At 36.8% G+C, this 16,090-nt stretch overlaps 1 protein-coding gene across 1 annotated transcript in view; it reads right to left on the reverse strand.

Annotated features, from left to right (window-relative positions):
* LOC129509653 (cadherin-10) overlaps window positions 1-16,090 on the reverse strand; it is a 113,471-nt gene that overhangs the window by 39,044 nt on the left and 58,337 nt on the right. The window contains exons 2-4 of the mRNA XM_055325461.1: window positions 15,218-15,512; window positions 13,588-13,707; window positions 12,989-13,156 (exon numbers count right to left, since the gene is read on the reverse strand). Of these exons, the coding sequence (XP_055181436.1) occupies window positions 12,989-13,156; window positions 13,588-13,707; window positions 15,218-15,512 (583 nt within the window). The remainder of the gene's footprint in view (window positions 1-12,988; window positions 13,157-13,587; window positions 13,708-15,217; window positions 15,513-16,090) is intronic.

Here is a 16,090-nt window from a genome sequence, read left to right on the forward strand (position 1 = left end):
CCAGACTGCATTTCTACATTTTAAATATATGGAAGGGCTATTCATTCATATTTCCTAATTCATTTCCAAGAGTAGTCTGTCGAACACAAGTCTCCTGCTTTGTCAAACAAACAGAAATTACTTTCACTAAGAGCCTGCAAGGGTGTTTACCACTAGAGAAGAGCAGCAGGAGGGGCATTAGAAAGGAGACAGATTGTTATGCATATGCTGACAAAAGCAAAGTAGCTCCTGTCACCCTTCTTAAAGACATCTATTTGCATGTTCCTTATTTTTTATCTTACAGTTGATGGAGCTTTAATTATGTGGTAGGCTTTCCTATCAATTCCAATTTATAGTTGTTTTAAACTCATTCCCAGGTGTCAGATTGAATCATTTGCTTCTCTTTTAATGTTTAGAGCAGATAAATGTTTCTTCCTGGTGAGTATGTTCTTAGTTTGGTTATCGACTTGAGCACAAAGGCATGAATGCAAGGAGGAATTGCCATTTCTGTATCACGTATGGAAAGTTGTATTTAGAAGTAGAAACCTAAAAGGTGATTACTGCACAGACTTCCCAAGAACTGGGCAAAATATATGGTAAGCGCACCTTGAGACCATTATGGCAGCCTCACGCAACATCTGAATTTTCATTATTGAAGATTTCAAACAATCGTGATGTATTTCTGGTTTTCTAGGATTCAAGACTAAACATTTCAGGTCACTTATTTTACCAAAGATTTGATCAATGGGACCTTTGCACTTGAATATTAAAAACACTACAGATCTGTGTGTGCTAGAACTAGAAATAATTGACGGCTCAACATAAGAAGCTTTGGAGGAAAGACATGAGACAGGCAAAGTAAGAAATGTGACAAGGTGACATCCTCTGAAACCACAAAGGAGATGCCAGAAAACAACTGGGAGGGCAACAAGGGCAGACTCAGGTTTTGAGCCCGCAACAAATACTGCTGTTTTGTTTTGTTGATAAAAAACAAGAAGGTTCAAAGAGATATAATTTGTCTTTTTCCTTTGTTCCCTGCCCTTGTTTCTCTTCACATTTACATAAGACCTCTCTACATTTCCAGCATTGTGGTTAAAAAAAAAAACCACATATATGAATCAACAAAATAATTTAGCATTAATTTTTTTATTTGCTTTGTGTGTAATCTTATTGTAACATCTCTGTGCCGCATAATCATCTCAAACAATACTTGCTTTAAGAAAAACGACACAATTATGCACGTTTATAAACCATTCCATTGTATAATGCTTAAAAGATGTTTTTTAATGAGCTGAACAGGAAGAAATTAAAAACAAGCTAAAGCTCCTTGGAGGAAACTGCACAGTAGTTAAGGAAATTATGCAATGCTAAATGGGCATTTAGGAGAAAGGAGAGGAGAGCTGAAAGTCACACCAGAGATTGACAAAGGAATGAAGCTTTGCAACTCAAGATTCTCACCAGAGGAAAGACGGGAACCTAAATTTGTGAGCACTGGAGACGTGATTGCCAACTTAGCTTTGGGCATTGAAGTTGAATTAGAGCAAGAGGAGATGCTGTGTGATGGCTTAGTTTTCTGTTCAGTGAGGAAAGCAACAGGACGAAGCTTTTAGAGAAGCTGCCTCTGATCCCCAGAGGGTAGGACATCCATCCCAATAACATATCTTGGAGCTTGTCTCAGAGGCAATTGGCACCCAGAGCCGCACACAATTGCGATGTATAGAAACGAAAATGTATATAGGACTCCGGGAGCTTAAGGTAATCTTAAATTAGTGATTCGTAAACACATTACGTCGCCTCAGATACTCCCTCTGTTTGCAGTGTGTTTCCCAGAAGGCATACAAAAAACTCGGGCACAGCTAAACATATTTGCACAGCTGGTTTGTACATTTATATCTATACCTACCCAGGGCTCTTTTTCATCTTTCCTCTGGAGAATTCAGAGGAGCTCTGGATCTCACTTTGCAAAATACCTAATGGTTTAATTTAAGGCAACTTTCCATGGAATGACCAGAGAGTTGCAAGTAGATTTTTTGTATAATTTCCATGCGTGTTATTTCTTTGACGGATTTATGTATTTCATCACACTTGGCAATAGTGTGTGTGCATTTCCCCAGCTACGTGACTCTAAGCACTTAGTGGAGCTGAGGTCAAACCTGTCTGTTTTTACTTATGTGTCCTGTGTCTACTTCAGATCAACACATCTACTCTCAGATACTTAAAACCTACTGTCTTTCCACAGGCATCTCAATTCAAAAGGCTCAAATCAAACTGAAATCCCCATCTTTCTCTTCAAACAAGTTCTTCTGGTAGGAAGCTAGAAAATAGTTTTTTCTCTTGCTCTCCTCTCCCCCTCAAACCTTTTATCGACCTAATTACAAAGTCCTGTGGATCACCCACTTAAATGTATCTTAAATCCCTCCTCTGCTCAGCGTTGGTTCAGACTCTCAACTCCTGCCCTTGTGATCCGCGCAGTGTGCTTCATTGCTGCCCGAATAATTAGCCAAAATGAAGAACTGTGCCTGGTGCTCTCTTAAAAAAAAAAAATGTTCCTTTAGATAATACGAATAGCATTTTATTTTTATATCCATCCCTCTTCCTGATGCTGACACTGCCTATGTATTTCCCTTCTCATCTCATGGTCCCTGGCAGCCCTGGGGTGCAGCCACACCAAATCGTCCTCATGTCTCTCATACCCCAGTTTCCTTCCTGCGCCTTCCTAAGGAACCTGGGCTCCCCCCTCAATGCCCCTTGTTTTCCTGCCTAGAACACTCTTAAATAATGTTCTCTCTCCTGATCCACTTGCATCGGAAGAGTTTATCGTTTTATGATTTTGGACATTAACTGGCAATTGCAGCATGAGTCCTATTGCATCATTCTCCAATTATGCATCTGCACATAATGTATCCCTATGAGCACCGACGTGGGTACGTGTACATATATGTGTGTATATACGGATATGCATGCATACGGATAGATGTAGAATCTCTGTCTACAGACAAAAGCAAGCAAGAAAAGAAGTGAGGAAGGCAATGGGTGTGAGAGAAATGACAATAGAACACACAAGGGTGTATGTGTGTGTGTGTGAGAGAGAGAGAGACAGAGAGACAGAGAGGGAGAGAGAGAACTTGGGTCTGTGCAACCTTTCCAAATACAAACCATTTCTGGATGTATCCTGTATCTCATAGCTCTTTTTATTAATTATTATTATTTCCTAGCACAGTTCCTGCCCATGCTGTTGGGCTTCAGTCAGTGTTTTTATAAATCAAGGAATGCTTTTTATAATACCATCTATTTGCATTTTTTTCTTTTTTAATAGATTTTATTTATTTATTCATGAGAGACACAGAGAGAGAGGCAGAGACACAGGCAAAGGGAGAAGCAGGCTCCATGCAGGGAGCCCTATGTGGGACTCGATCCCAGGACCCCGGGGTCACGACCTGAGCCAAAGGCAGATGCTCAACCACAGAGTCACCCAGGCGCCCCAATTTTCTTTGTAATTCTTATAAACTTTAAATGATAGGACCATGGCAAAGACTCCTACAAATATTTTGGGGGGTCACAGTAAACATCACAGCTATATTTAACCAATATAAATTACAGAAGGGTGCTTTTGAATATAAAGATATTCATTTTGTTCTAGACAATAAAAAAGAGGAAAAGAGACATTTTAAATTTTCTTCCTTCTTTCTCATGCGAAAGCATCTTCCTTGGGACATACCTGACTGTTGCTCTAGTTGAAATGTGCTTGATAATTTTAAAATATGCAAATCAGCCTGAGGCCTACATTACCTTGGAATCCCCAGTAGAGGAGAGGTTGACTCTATTTACAAAGGGAAAATCAGCACTTATTAAATCAGATCTCTCTTGTACCAGGCAGGGATTATGGTAGTCTCACAGCTCACTGCATGTACGGGGCTTAAATCCCTACGTATATCATATAGACATTTCCTTGAAAGACCTTGTCTCATGCAAACTTGATTATTTATCTGTCCAAGGAGTAGAGGGACCCTAGCCAAAAAACTCAGTCGTGTCTGGTCCTTGGGTATTACAACAGCACCAACCCGTAAAGGTTTCATTTCCCTGCTCGTATAAAATGCATAGATATTTTAAGAATTTAGTAAACCCTGTCTAAAGCTGTCTGTATAATCTATATACAAATAGTGAATCATGGAATTAATGAAAAGTGAAATGCTTCAGGGAAGATAAAGAGAGTCTTTGATGTACCAACTTCTTCCTTGGTGTGGTGGTTAGAAGCATAGATTTTTGAGCCACAGAACCTGGATCCCCAATCTGACTTTTATTTATTTCCCAGTTGTAAAACTTTGAACAAGTAACTTAAGTTTACATGTTTCTATTTTTTTAACTAATAAAAAGGAGTAAGCAATTGTATTGTATTATATTGTTATAATTATACGCATGTGAAGATTTAATGAGTTAATATTTGCATGATAGTATATAGTGTTCGGTAAATGCTGTAACACTGTGCCTATTACTATTATCCTTACACTGCTGCTTTATTTTATTTAATTTTAGGCAAGCCAGATAACCCATATTTATGTAATTTGATGGGCTCAATAAAGTCAATGGACAATCTAGATCGTTCAGATAAAACACATAAATATACATGTGAAATAATTTTTTTAGACTCTGAGTGGTTCTGGAATTGCTTTCTGTTGCTTCTGAATTTGCTCTAGCATTGTATAATCTTTAGATATGCTTTAATGTGAATATAAAGAGATGGCATTAAAATATTCATAAAATTAGAGTCTCATTAAGTTTATTTGTACACCCAAAATGTCCCATTACCTATAATTTATCTTTCTTTTTAAAGATTTTATTTATTTATTTGAGAGAGAGAGAGCTCACATGAGCACTGGGCAGAGGCAGAGGGAAAGAGGGAGGGAGAAGCAGATCCCCTGCTGAGCAGGGAGCCGGATGTGGGTCTCAATCCCAGGACCCCGAGATTATGACTTGAGTTGAAAGCAGATGCTTAACTGACTGAGCCACCCAGGAACCCCAACTCTAATTTATCCTAATAAAAACTTCCCTATGAAGGGGAAATACTGTGTTAATTTTCAGAACTAACAACCCAATGATGAATTGATATTTGTTACTATTCTTAAAATTAGTGGCAAAAAAAATATTGTAGACGGCAATAAATTTACTCTTTTAAGTTTACTTGGGATAGATCTGGAAACTTACATAATAAACATTATGTCACATTCTCATGTATCTGATGATTACCTACATACATAATGTCCTAAAATTTATCTCAAGAGAGTCAATGATAGATGAATACAAATAAAACTAGCACTCAATTTGTTTGTATTTAATAAATATTCCACCCTCATAAAGTCCCAGCTTGGCTGACATTACATAAATGTACTAGTTACTGGTCCCTGACTCTGGCGTGTCCAGCTAAGCTTGGTGTGAACATGCCTGGGACTCAATGCTAAGTAGATGAGGGGCATGGTTGCATGAGAGTTCATTTTCTCAGGAGCACATACTCCCAGATAAGATGATGCGAAAACATTCTATTGTCTTTTGTTTCTGCGATAGGATGTGTGGGAAAGCATCTAAATGTGAATAAAGAGCTGTGGTCTTGAACTATGCCCTCAAGTTGTCTCCTTCGTGGTTTGGAACTTTCTGTCTGGGTCTCAGATGTTTGGTTTCCTTCTTCCTTCTTGAGTCCTGGTGAAATATTGTCCCATCCAAAAACTAGAGTCAAGACCCAGGCACTAGCTGGCTGGCTAGGACCTGACCATCTGCATTAGTGCTTCTATAAATACTTTTTCTCTAAGCCTGGACCTTCCTTCTTGATGTCTATTTTGTTGTTTTTAATGGGCTTTAGAGTCTTATCATACAACATTCTGTGCTGTATTACGGCAAAGATAGTGGGACTAGTCTGGTCTCTGAAGATCAGATATTCCTCAGTGACTTACTCTGGTGTGGATGAAAATCAGTTATCATAACATTTCCAATAGATGCTTTATTATTATTATTATTATTATTTTATTCATGAGAGACACACAGAGAGAGAGGCAGAGACACAGGCAGAGGGAGAAGCAGGCTCCATGTAGGGAGCCCAACGTGGGACTCGATCCCGGGTCTTCAGGATCACACCCTAGCCAAAGGTGGTGTTAAACTGCTGAGCTGTCCCAATAGATGCTTTAAACACACACACACACACACACACACACACACACACACACACACACACACCAGGCACCTGGGTGGCTCAGTCGGTTAACCGTCTAACTCTTGGTTTTGGCTCAGGTCGTGATGGGGTCATGATCTTAGAGTCATGAAATCCTGCCTCTCCCCAGGTCAGGCTCCATTTTCAGTGGGGGGTCTACTTGAGATTCCCTCTCTGACTCCTTCTGCCCCTCCCACCTGCTCTTTCTCTCTCCCTCTCTCTGTATCTCAAATAGATAAATAAATCTAAAAAAATAATAAAAAGACATTGGACACACATCTTGCCCCAGTTGGTTTTCCCAAGCCCTACAGTGATCAAGTTTCAGTAATTTAATCTTTTTATAGACCTCTTCCATGGAGCCTATGTTGTTTTTCTGATTTTAGGGAAAGAAGAGAGGAAATGGGATGAAAGAGGTTAAAATATTCAAACAAGATACCAGGTGCTTAGATTTCAGATAAAGTGTGATATTTTCTGTGTTACTACAATGAAACTGCAACATTCAAGGACCACTGAACATTTGACTGGTTGGAGAGCAAGGAAATGTGCTCTGCAGTCCTCATTCATGCAAACATTCCCTCCTTCACGTGAGGTAAGCACATCCATTTTGTTGTGGCTTCTGAGGTTGTAAGTGTCTCCAGGCTTCAAGTATTTTTATTTAATCATTGGTTGGCCACAAAAGAAAAGAAGCCCAAGCATCAGAGACAGGAAAACAGTAAGATCAGAAACATTAGATTTATGCCTGGAGAAGGAAAAGGGACGGAAAGGAAATCCATTTTTTTTTATCAAGAACTTATCGTGATACTGCAGTTACTACTGAAGATATTTTACACATGTGACCTCATTTCTTAACTGTAACCTGCTCAGTATTGTGTGTGTAGGACTGAAGGTATAGAGAAGACTAAATTGCCTAATATTATATATTTTCAGTTTCTTAAATTCCTCAGGCCTTCTTAGACAAGACTCCCCCATTCATTCTCCCTAAAGTAGCACGCTGCCATTCTCTAGGCCCTACAGGCTTCATGAGCTTCACGGCACTTACCACACCACCAGACATCACACCTTGCCCATGTTGTTATCACTCTATTGTCTACGCCTTCCACCAGGAGCTCAGATCCTTTGTTGGCTTCTGTAGCCTAACTCCCATGTAGTGCCTGCGCTCTAGGAGGCTTTCAGAAATGATCTAAACCACGCTTAATTCAAGATTTCTCTCTACCATCACAGATTCTTTTTTCTGTTTTATTTTCTTATTCATTGTAGCATCTTAAAATACAGGCATTATTTCTTCAATCCTCCTCCTGCTTTTCTTTTATTCCTCAACTTAAGATCCTCTAGCTTCTTCCGAAATGATTGCAACCAAAACTGGGAAAGATCATCCACAATGACTGCCATTATGTAAATTCCAATGGCTGCTATGCAGTGCTCACTTAATTGGACTTCTTGGAAACAATTGTCACTTTTGTCCTTTCCATTCTATTATTCTGATTTTGTTTAACATGATCAAGCTACAGAAATGTATAAAAATGGAAAATACAGAAAAGCAAATATTAAAAGCATCTACTATCTCCTCACCAAAGAATCTTCACCACCACTTTGAAGCATGTCCTTTATCATCTTTCCTGCACAGAATATGCATTTGCATAAATTAGAAACTTTGCCAATTTCCAACTTGCTGAACCCTTCTTTTTCTATCTTTATGGTATGTAGTAGTGTCAAGTAGTAGTGTTAAGATAACTCAGATCAAGACATAAGTTCTCCAAGGGCTCCAATGTGGCACAGTTGGTTAAGCCTCTCACTCCTGGTTTTGGCTCAGGTCATGATCTTGGGGTCCTGGGATCAAGCCCCATGTCAGGCTCCACACTCAATGTGGAGTCTGCTTAAGGTTCTTTCTCTCCCTCTGCCCCTCCCCCCATTAATGCTCTCTCTCTCTCTCTCTCTCTATCTCTCTCTCTCTCTATCTGAAATAAACTTAAAAAAAATGGAAAGAAACAAGTTTTCCAAAAGCTTCCCCTGTAAGTGATATACTCATATCCTTGGCCCCCTATTTGGATAAATGTGCTTTTCTGGTTGTCCGTTGCATTCTGTACATACTTCCTTTATCACACATGATTTCCTATTGAAATATTCTCTCATCTGCTAGACAATAAGCCACTCGGAATCAGGAATCAAGACATTAATCTTCATGTGTTTAGGTGCAACACAGTCCTTGGCAGTGAAAGGTAAGCAGATGTTTGTTCTTACTTGTTCTAAAAATTAACTTATGTCACTTGAACTAACCCAGGACTATGAAAAAGCTTCAACAAAGCAGAGGTATCTTTTTTGAGAATGAAAAATACAAGTTAGTATCTAGAGCAAAACAACAGAAAATACTTTTGGAACTCAGTTTTCAGGTGCCCTGTAACACTGTAACCCATTGCCCCACTCTTAGAATCATACTAGAGGTAGGCACCCATGTTATATTAATGTTCACCTACCCATACACCCCTAAAGGCAAAGACCATGATTTTTGTTAATACCAATAAAAATTTACTATTATGGGTTCGGTGTTCTTTTTTTTTTGGGGGGGGGGGGTCCGTGTTCTTGTGAGTGTAGAGCTTTTGATCTAATCTCCCACCAACCTCCTCTCACATGCCACTACCTCTGCTTGGTGGATTTCCCCACTTCTCTGTATGGCTGGGTCTATTTCATCTTGCCATGTTTGAATAAAATATCACCTCTCGAATGAAATCTCCCCCTTATACCTTCCCCTTGGCACACACATATTCCTACTTTTATCCACGACTGAGCCAATACTCTGGAGGGATATCATGGTTTTACTTATGTCTGACCTGCTTCCTTTACTGTAATGAAAGGTCATAGTGACAATAACCATGACTTTTTTTTTTGGACAAAATTCATATATCTCATTTCTATAATAATAGTGTTTGGTCCAATCATGTTTTCAATAATATTTTTAGGTAAAGGAATTTATGATTTCACTTGAACAGATCCTCATATAACATATCAAAGTTTCCTAACCACAGCACTGTTACTGTTGACATTTTGGGCCAAGTTATTCCAAGTTATTCTTTTTTTTTAAATTTTTTTTAAATTTTTATTTATGATAGTCAGAGAGAGAGAGAGAGAGAGAGAGAGAGAGAGAGAGAGAGGCAGAGACACAGGAGGAGGGAGAAGCAGGCTCCATGCACCGGGAGCCTGATGTGGGATTCGATCCCGGGCCTCCAGGATCGTGCCCCGGGCCAAAGGCAGGCGCCAAACCGCTGCGCCACCCAGGGATCCCCCAAGTTATTCTTTGTCATGTGAATTGTAGGCATATTTAGCAGCGTTCCTGTCTTCTACTCAGTAGATGCCAGAAGTAGCTACCAGCTGAGGAAGAACAAAACTGTCTCAGACATTGTTAAATGTTCTCTGGGTGGCAAAACTGTCCCTGACTGAGAATGACTGTTATAGATTCATACAATAAAATAAGGTAAAAAATGAAGCAGGACATCTGAGTCTTCACCTCTCCCTGTCCCTTCCGAATGACTGAGATTTTTATCATCCACCGATGTAGTGTACTGGGAAATGTTGAAGTTGGATCAGCTAATCTACGTGGAAGTTTAAGTTCTGAGGCTAGTTTTACAACATTGACTAATATAGTAATAGAGCAGCACTTGGACAATCAACATTACCGAACACGTAAATAGGACAGTGGCAGCCACTGAGCCAAGTGCTTCAGAGACATCAAATTATTTAGTCTCACATTATTTCATGGAGTATGCACTTCTATCCAGTTTTACTGAATTGTACTGAAAAATACAGGGGTCAGTTAAAAAGCTACTAAATGAGGAAGACAGCATTGGGACTCGTGCAGAATGACTCCACAGTCTGCTCCTGAGCCGTCCCATGTGGCAGCCACTAGCTAAGCCACTGACCTTCAAGCAGCTATTGACTGGAAATGAGGTGAGTCTGAATTGAGACTTGACAACTGGGAAATACTTGAAGCCAGTGGTTATCTCAAAGAATTAGGGGGAAAGAATATAAAATATCTGAGTAAGTTTCCTATTGATATGCATGCAGGACAATATTGGACTAAAGAAAATATATAGTTATATATGTATCTCCTTTGAACTTTTTAATATGGCTGATAAAAAATTATAATTCCATATGTTGCACACATGTTTGGTTTGAATTATACTTCTACTGGGCAGCACTGGTTTGTTCTCTTTATTATTTCCACTCAGAAACTTTTTCCATACACTGGGTATTACAATAATAATAACAAGGGGTCTGTATTGGTTAGTTCTGAAATCTCAATGTTATATTGCGTATGGTCTTCATAAACTGTGGAACTCTCTCCAAAACGTGGCTATTTAATGAAATGATATTGGATATAAAAACTAGTTTTCTGTGTGTTAGATGACTTAGGAGATCAAGTAACATTTTAATTGCCATGACTGAGTGTTCCCAATAGTAAGATTTAGTTGCAAATATTCATAGCAGAAAAGATAATTGAGAAAATAAAAATCCACAAATTATGTTTCGATCTATAACTAAAAAATAATGAGATAAGAGACAAGGTGTTCTAAAAATTCCTCTAAAGCCATTGTGTTGTACATCAGGCATTGGACATGGATTTCAACCCACCTCTGTTCCGTCATTACTTGTAGTTTGGCCTTAACATCTACGATCTTCCTTTTCTCATTTGTAAAATGGAGGTCATGACACTGAGCTGAATGAGTTATTGCTACTAAATGGAGTAGACCAATAAATAACTTGGTACAGGGTCCCCCAAAAATAGGGTTTGGAAAATAGGGTATGTTGCTGCATCTTTTTATTTTCATCATTGTTATTATTACTATTATTGCTATTACTATTATTATATTTTAGCAGTAGTAGTAGTAGTAGTAGTAGTAGTAGTAGTAGTACCAGGGCTATGGCTTTTATAATTATGTCAGGGCTTGTGTAATGTGCCTATCAAATACCAATCATAAATTCTGACTTCACAAAAGGAAAGGTAAAAATTATCAAATGAATTAATAAAGATGTTATAGATGAAAAATAATACAGTGAATTTCATTGAACATTATTATTTTTCAAATATTTAATACTTGCCTTTAGTTAGAATATATTAATTTGCTTAATTGGAAGCATCATTTTTAGATGAATTGCATTTTGACACTTGTGTACATACGTTCCTGAGCATTTAAAATATAATACTCCTCCTAATGGTCATTTATTATTGACAAAATACTTTTTTGAGGAATACTTTTCCTTATTGTGGATAATGAAATTAATCAGTTATGGTTTATCCTACTATATTTACATGTTCATTCTCCTGGTAACAAGTTCATGCTAAGAGGTAGTAAGAAATACATACAAAATGTGAAATTTAAATTTTAATGCAGTGAGGCATGCCTTTATACATATTCTAAAAGAACTATTAGGGATTATTACTGGTCTTCTTTTTCCTGCCCATGCTACAGGTAATCTGGAGCTGCAATCTGATTATTTGAAAAGAGCATAAACAAATACTATTTTCTCTGTGTTGTGGCCAAACACCACAATAGCAGACCTAATGGGCATATAACTTAGTATCTAACAAAAGAACCATCACAAGTAATAAGAAACTGAATGGTCTGCTCAAAAAAATTCTGTGTGAATTTTATAATTTTCTACACATATGATTTTAAATAATTCAATTCAAATCACGCACTATTATTAATGATCAAAGTTAGATAAAGCACAGAAAAGAAGTAAAATGCTTTTAAACTGTCACAATAATACAATGAATTCTGAGACCTCGATTCCTTCTGCATTATAGTCTTTTATGTAAAAATATAAATATCACAAAAAGCTACATTTTAGTACAGTATCACAAAAGTATTTAAGCCAAAAACCAAACTAAAATTGTGGATCAATTTAGAAGCTAATACACCGCAAATGCTAAAATTCAAAGACATAGATCATACTATAGCCTGTATATTAGGCTGCATTTCTAATAACAGAAAATTCCATCTTGAAGTATAGGATCTTTCAGATTAGTGGGAAATTGTCTGATTCTTAGGAGTGTCCATTGAGATCTAACATCACCCTCTCTAATTGCATGTCCTCCAAATGTGTATAAAAAGGGAGAATAAATCATGTATTATATGATCAGAAGCTAATGATTCTTAACCTATTCTTCATCTTTTTTGAGACTTTGAAGGATTAATTTAATAACAAAAAAAGATCTAATTAGATAACAGTAACACTGAATAGATTTAGTGTTTTATAACTAAATAGGTCAAGAATACAAAATGTTTTAGTTTAAAAAACTGTTTTAGTATGATTACCATTCTAAACAGATATAATACCTGCAAGTCTAACACAGTGATATTAAAGTGCGATTAGTTTGTTAGGTTCTTTCTGGCCTATGTAGCCCTTTCTGGCTAAGTCCTCATAATATGACAAATTAGATATTTTATTGAAAAATGTTACCCTCCAGTGAGGATCCACCATATTAAATTCTAAGTGAAAATAAACACGTTCATTGTAGAAGTATGACTTTGTTTTCCAATAAAACATTATTTCCTTTCGCTAACTAAAAGAAACAGTTCTTGGATTACAGTGGTAGATGCGGGTTTTGCGATCATAGATCCCCATGAAATAAGACTGAAATATTTAACTTTTATATTTTAGTAACAGTGAATTCATCAGCATCCGCACCTTGTTTTCACTTTTGCAGCACATTTTCAATATTTTTGAAATTAAATGATTGACAATTGCTTTTGCCTTTACTTTTCTCTTTTTAGTCTAAAACTTTTGCCCTGTGGAAGACCACGAAAGGCAGCTTACTCTGGGGGAAGCGAGGTGGATTGTCATTTACATCTGTCAGCGTGATGTTCACCGTCGTGGTCCCAGATAAGCCTCCCATCTGGCCGCCCATATCTTTGGCCTGGATCACCACTTGATATTGCTCCCTGTTTTCTCTGTTCATGTTTGGTAAAGCAGTCCTGATGATACCTTGAAGAAAGTATAAAAACTTTTGTTAACCCTTGTTAAAAATCTCCACTGTTAGTCAACTAAGACCACAAATGATATATCTAGGGATTTTTGAAAGACAAAGCATGTTTTTGCTATTAATTGTTATTGTCCAGAAAATGTAACAGTGAATCAATGTAAATATTTTACAATTTGTGTGGTCTTCCTATTACCTACAGAAGGCCATATGAGCCATATAGAGACCCAAACCCGTATGGAAAAACCATAAAAACAGGTTTATTTCCAACAGTTCACTCAATCATTCAACTTTGAACTCCTAAATTGTCAAGTGTGGCATCATCACTCTCCTGTAAGTATGACTGTTAGTGTTTTGTTCTTCGCTTCCCACCTTTTTTCTACTTATAAAGACCATAAAGACTTAAATTAATAAACACTGATTCATGATTCCTGACCTGTTTCAGGCTCCACAGAGAAATATGGCTGCCCTTGGAGTATGCTGTAAATAACTCTGGCGCTGTTCCCGTAGGAAGGGTCATCGGCATCTGTAGCTGTGACTTGCACCACAGAAGTACCTGAAGTATCCAAATTCAGCTTAGTTCTGCACAGTACCAGAAGGAGGAGCAAAAGCACTGGTTTTCATGGAAGACTTGAATGATTTTTGGCTTTTAAAATGACCTCTTAAAGAAATATTCATGTATAACTGACATGAAAATCATACACACAGTGTTATTACAGGAAAATTGTGAATTCAGCTGTATATTTATTTAGCCAACAGGTATATCTTTATGCATGCACAGAGAAGACCACAATGTGTCAGATGATAATAAATGCAGTTACTTTACAAATGCTCAGGTTTGATATTTAAATTCATTTTCACATAATAGATTTGTTGCGAGTAAAGGGCATATCTGATCACAAAGGAGTAGGTGTTCTTCTCTTTCCTCCTCTCCACTAATTAACTATAAAAATAATTAACATCTGCTCTAGAATACAGTTTTATGAATAGATTAAATTCCAGATTTAGAAACAATCCAAGATGATCCCAAGTTCCATGAACTATTAAAAGCAATTTAATAAAGTTCAAGAAATATAAAGGGGCTTTATAATAAAGCAATTGCCAAAGTCCTTGGGATTTAGTGAAGTAAATATTAAATAAGAATCCCAGAACAATGCTTTTGAGAAATGCAGAGTTAAAAATATGCTGTTATAACTGTTGAAAGTATCAGAATTATTTCATTGGTATATATGACTTCTCCCACATTTGAGAAATAAATCTATTCTATTAAGTCTACACATATATCTCTAAAAAATGTTATCATTGTTTCCTAATATGTATTTTTGTCATTCTCCATTTAACAAAGAAGAAAGCAGTCTTAACTTCTCTGCTTACAAATACAACTTTCATTTATTTCCAGTGAAAAAGAAAATGCTGTTATCTTGAATGATATACTTACAGCTTTTTCATGTCCTCTGTCTTATAGATCCTACAACCTAAATTTTAAATTCTGTATCAGTATGTGATTATGGAATTTCAACTGGTTTATTTGAATAACAGATTTATATCAGCAGAGTTTTATATTTAATGATTATGATTAAAAGATGTTTTGAAATAATATGAGTCAGGTAATGTAATCAATGCCACCTTTTGTATTATCTAGATAACCCAGACAAATTCTTTAGACAAATTATAACTAGAGTATGTATGCAAAGACTCTACATCTGCAATGTTCTGAATGTGCTTATAATTTATTTGAGGTCAGAATTTTACACAGCTGTTATACAAAGCTATGTGACAAAGATGCTATATTTTCATAGTTTTCTACTGAAGTTCAATGGTATTTTCTTGAGTTTTTGAGGGATGTATCTCCTTATTTGTAAAGATTTACAAATCCATAGCACGTAAAAAAAATGATTAATCTTTTTTTTTTTCTCACTCATTTTCTACTTGAGGAAATTAAATAAGTACTCTTAGGAGGGAATCAAAGAATATGTCAGTTAACTGATCACAGTATTTTAAAAGTTTCTTGATAATAATTTTTTACACTTTCTGCATACCACGATAATTCTTATAAATGAACTTACCTACGACGGACATTTCTGGAACACTAGCTGTATAAATTTCCTCTGGGAACGTTGGCTCATTGTCATTGATATCATGGATTTTGATCACAAACTCAGACTCTGGTTCTACTGGTCTCAAAGTTCTTCTGTTAATAGCTTGTGCACGCAGAGTATAAAAGGCCTTTTCTTCCCTATCAATTCTTCTTGTGGCATGAATGTCACCTGTTTTTTCATCAATAATAAAAAGAGTACCTGCTCCATCTCCAGATAAAATATATTTGAGTGATCCATCTCCTTTATCTTGGTCTGAATGAAGCTAGGGGAAATAAAAAAGAGCATATCCATGATAATGTCTAAAGGTACATAATGCTGAAAGAATTCAAAGTCTCTCACGTCCCATCACTGAATAATGGGGTCAGTTATCTTAGTTCTTGAAATGAGAGTTGAATAAGTATTAACACACTCACCTGTATATCTTAAACAATAAGACTAGCTTTTCACGTATCTGTGTGATTTTTACTCTAAGTGGATAAAAGTAATAAAAATAAACCAAACACAGTTCCCCTCTTTGCTTTGCTTGGCAAATAACCATTTTCATAGGCAATTAACTCCTGACAAAGACATATGTCATCAGTCTTGACATGCTGTGTAAACATTACTTCTCTCATATCTTTCTGTGAGTGGAGAATTCTTTTACTCTCATATTATTGAGGAAATGCTTATAAACGTGTTATTTGTTATTGCATTTCCATTGGAGAATTAGTGATATTCTGTAAGACAGGCAAAGTCGTATGAGATATAGCTCCTATGTTAGAAACACTATGTATTATTTTTTGGTTCACACACACACAAACAACTGCCCCACAGGTAGATTTGGAACTCAGGGAAAGAGTA

This window comes from Nyctereutes procyonoides, unplaced genomic scaffold (genome assembly GCF_905146905.1).
Source record: "Nyctereutes procyonoides isolate TBG_1078 unplaced genomic scaffold, NYPRO_anot_genome, whole genome shotgun sequence".
Lineage (NCBI taxonomy): Eukaryota > Metazoa > Chordata > Mammalia > Carnivora > Canidae > Nyctereutes > Nyctereutes procyonoides.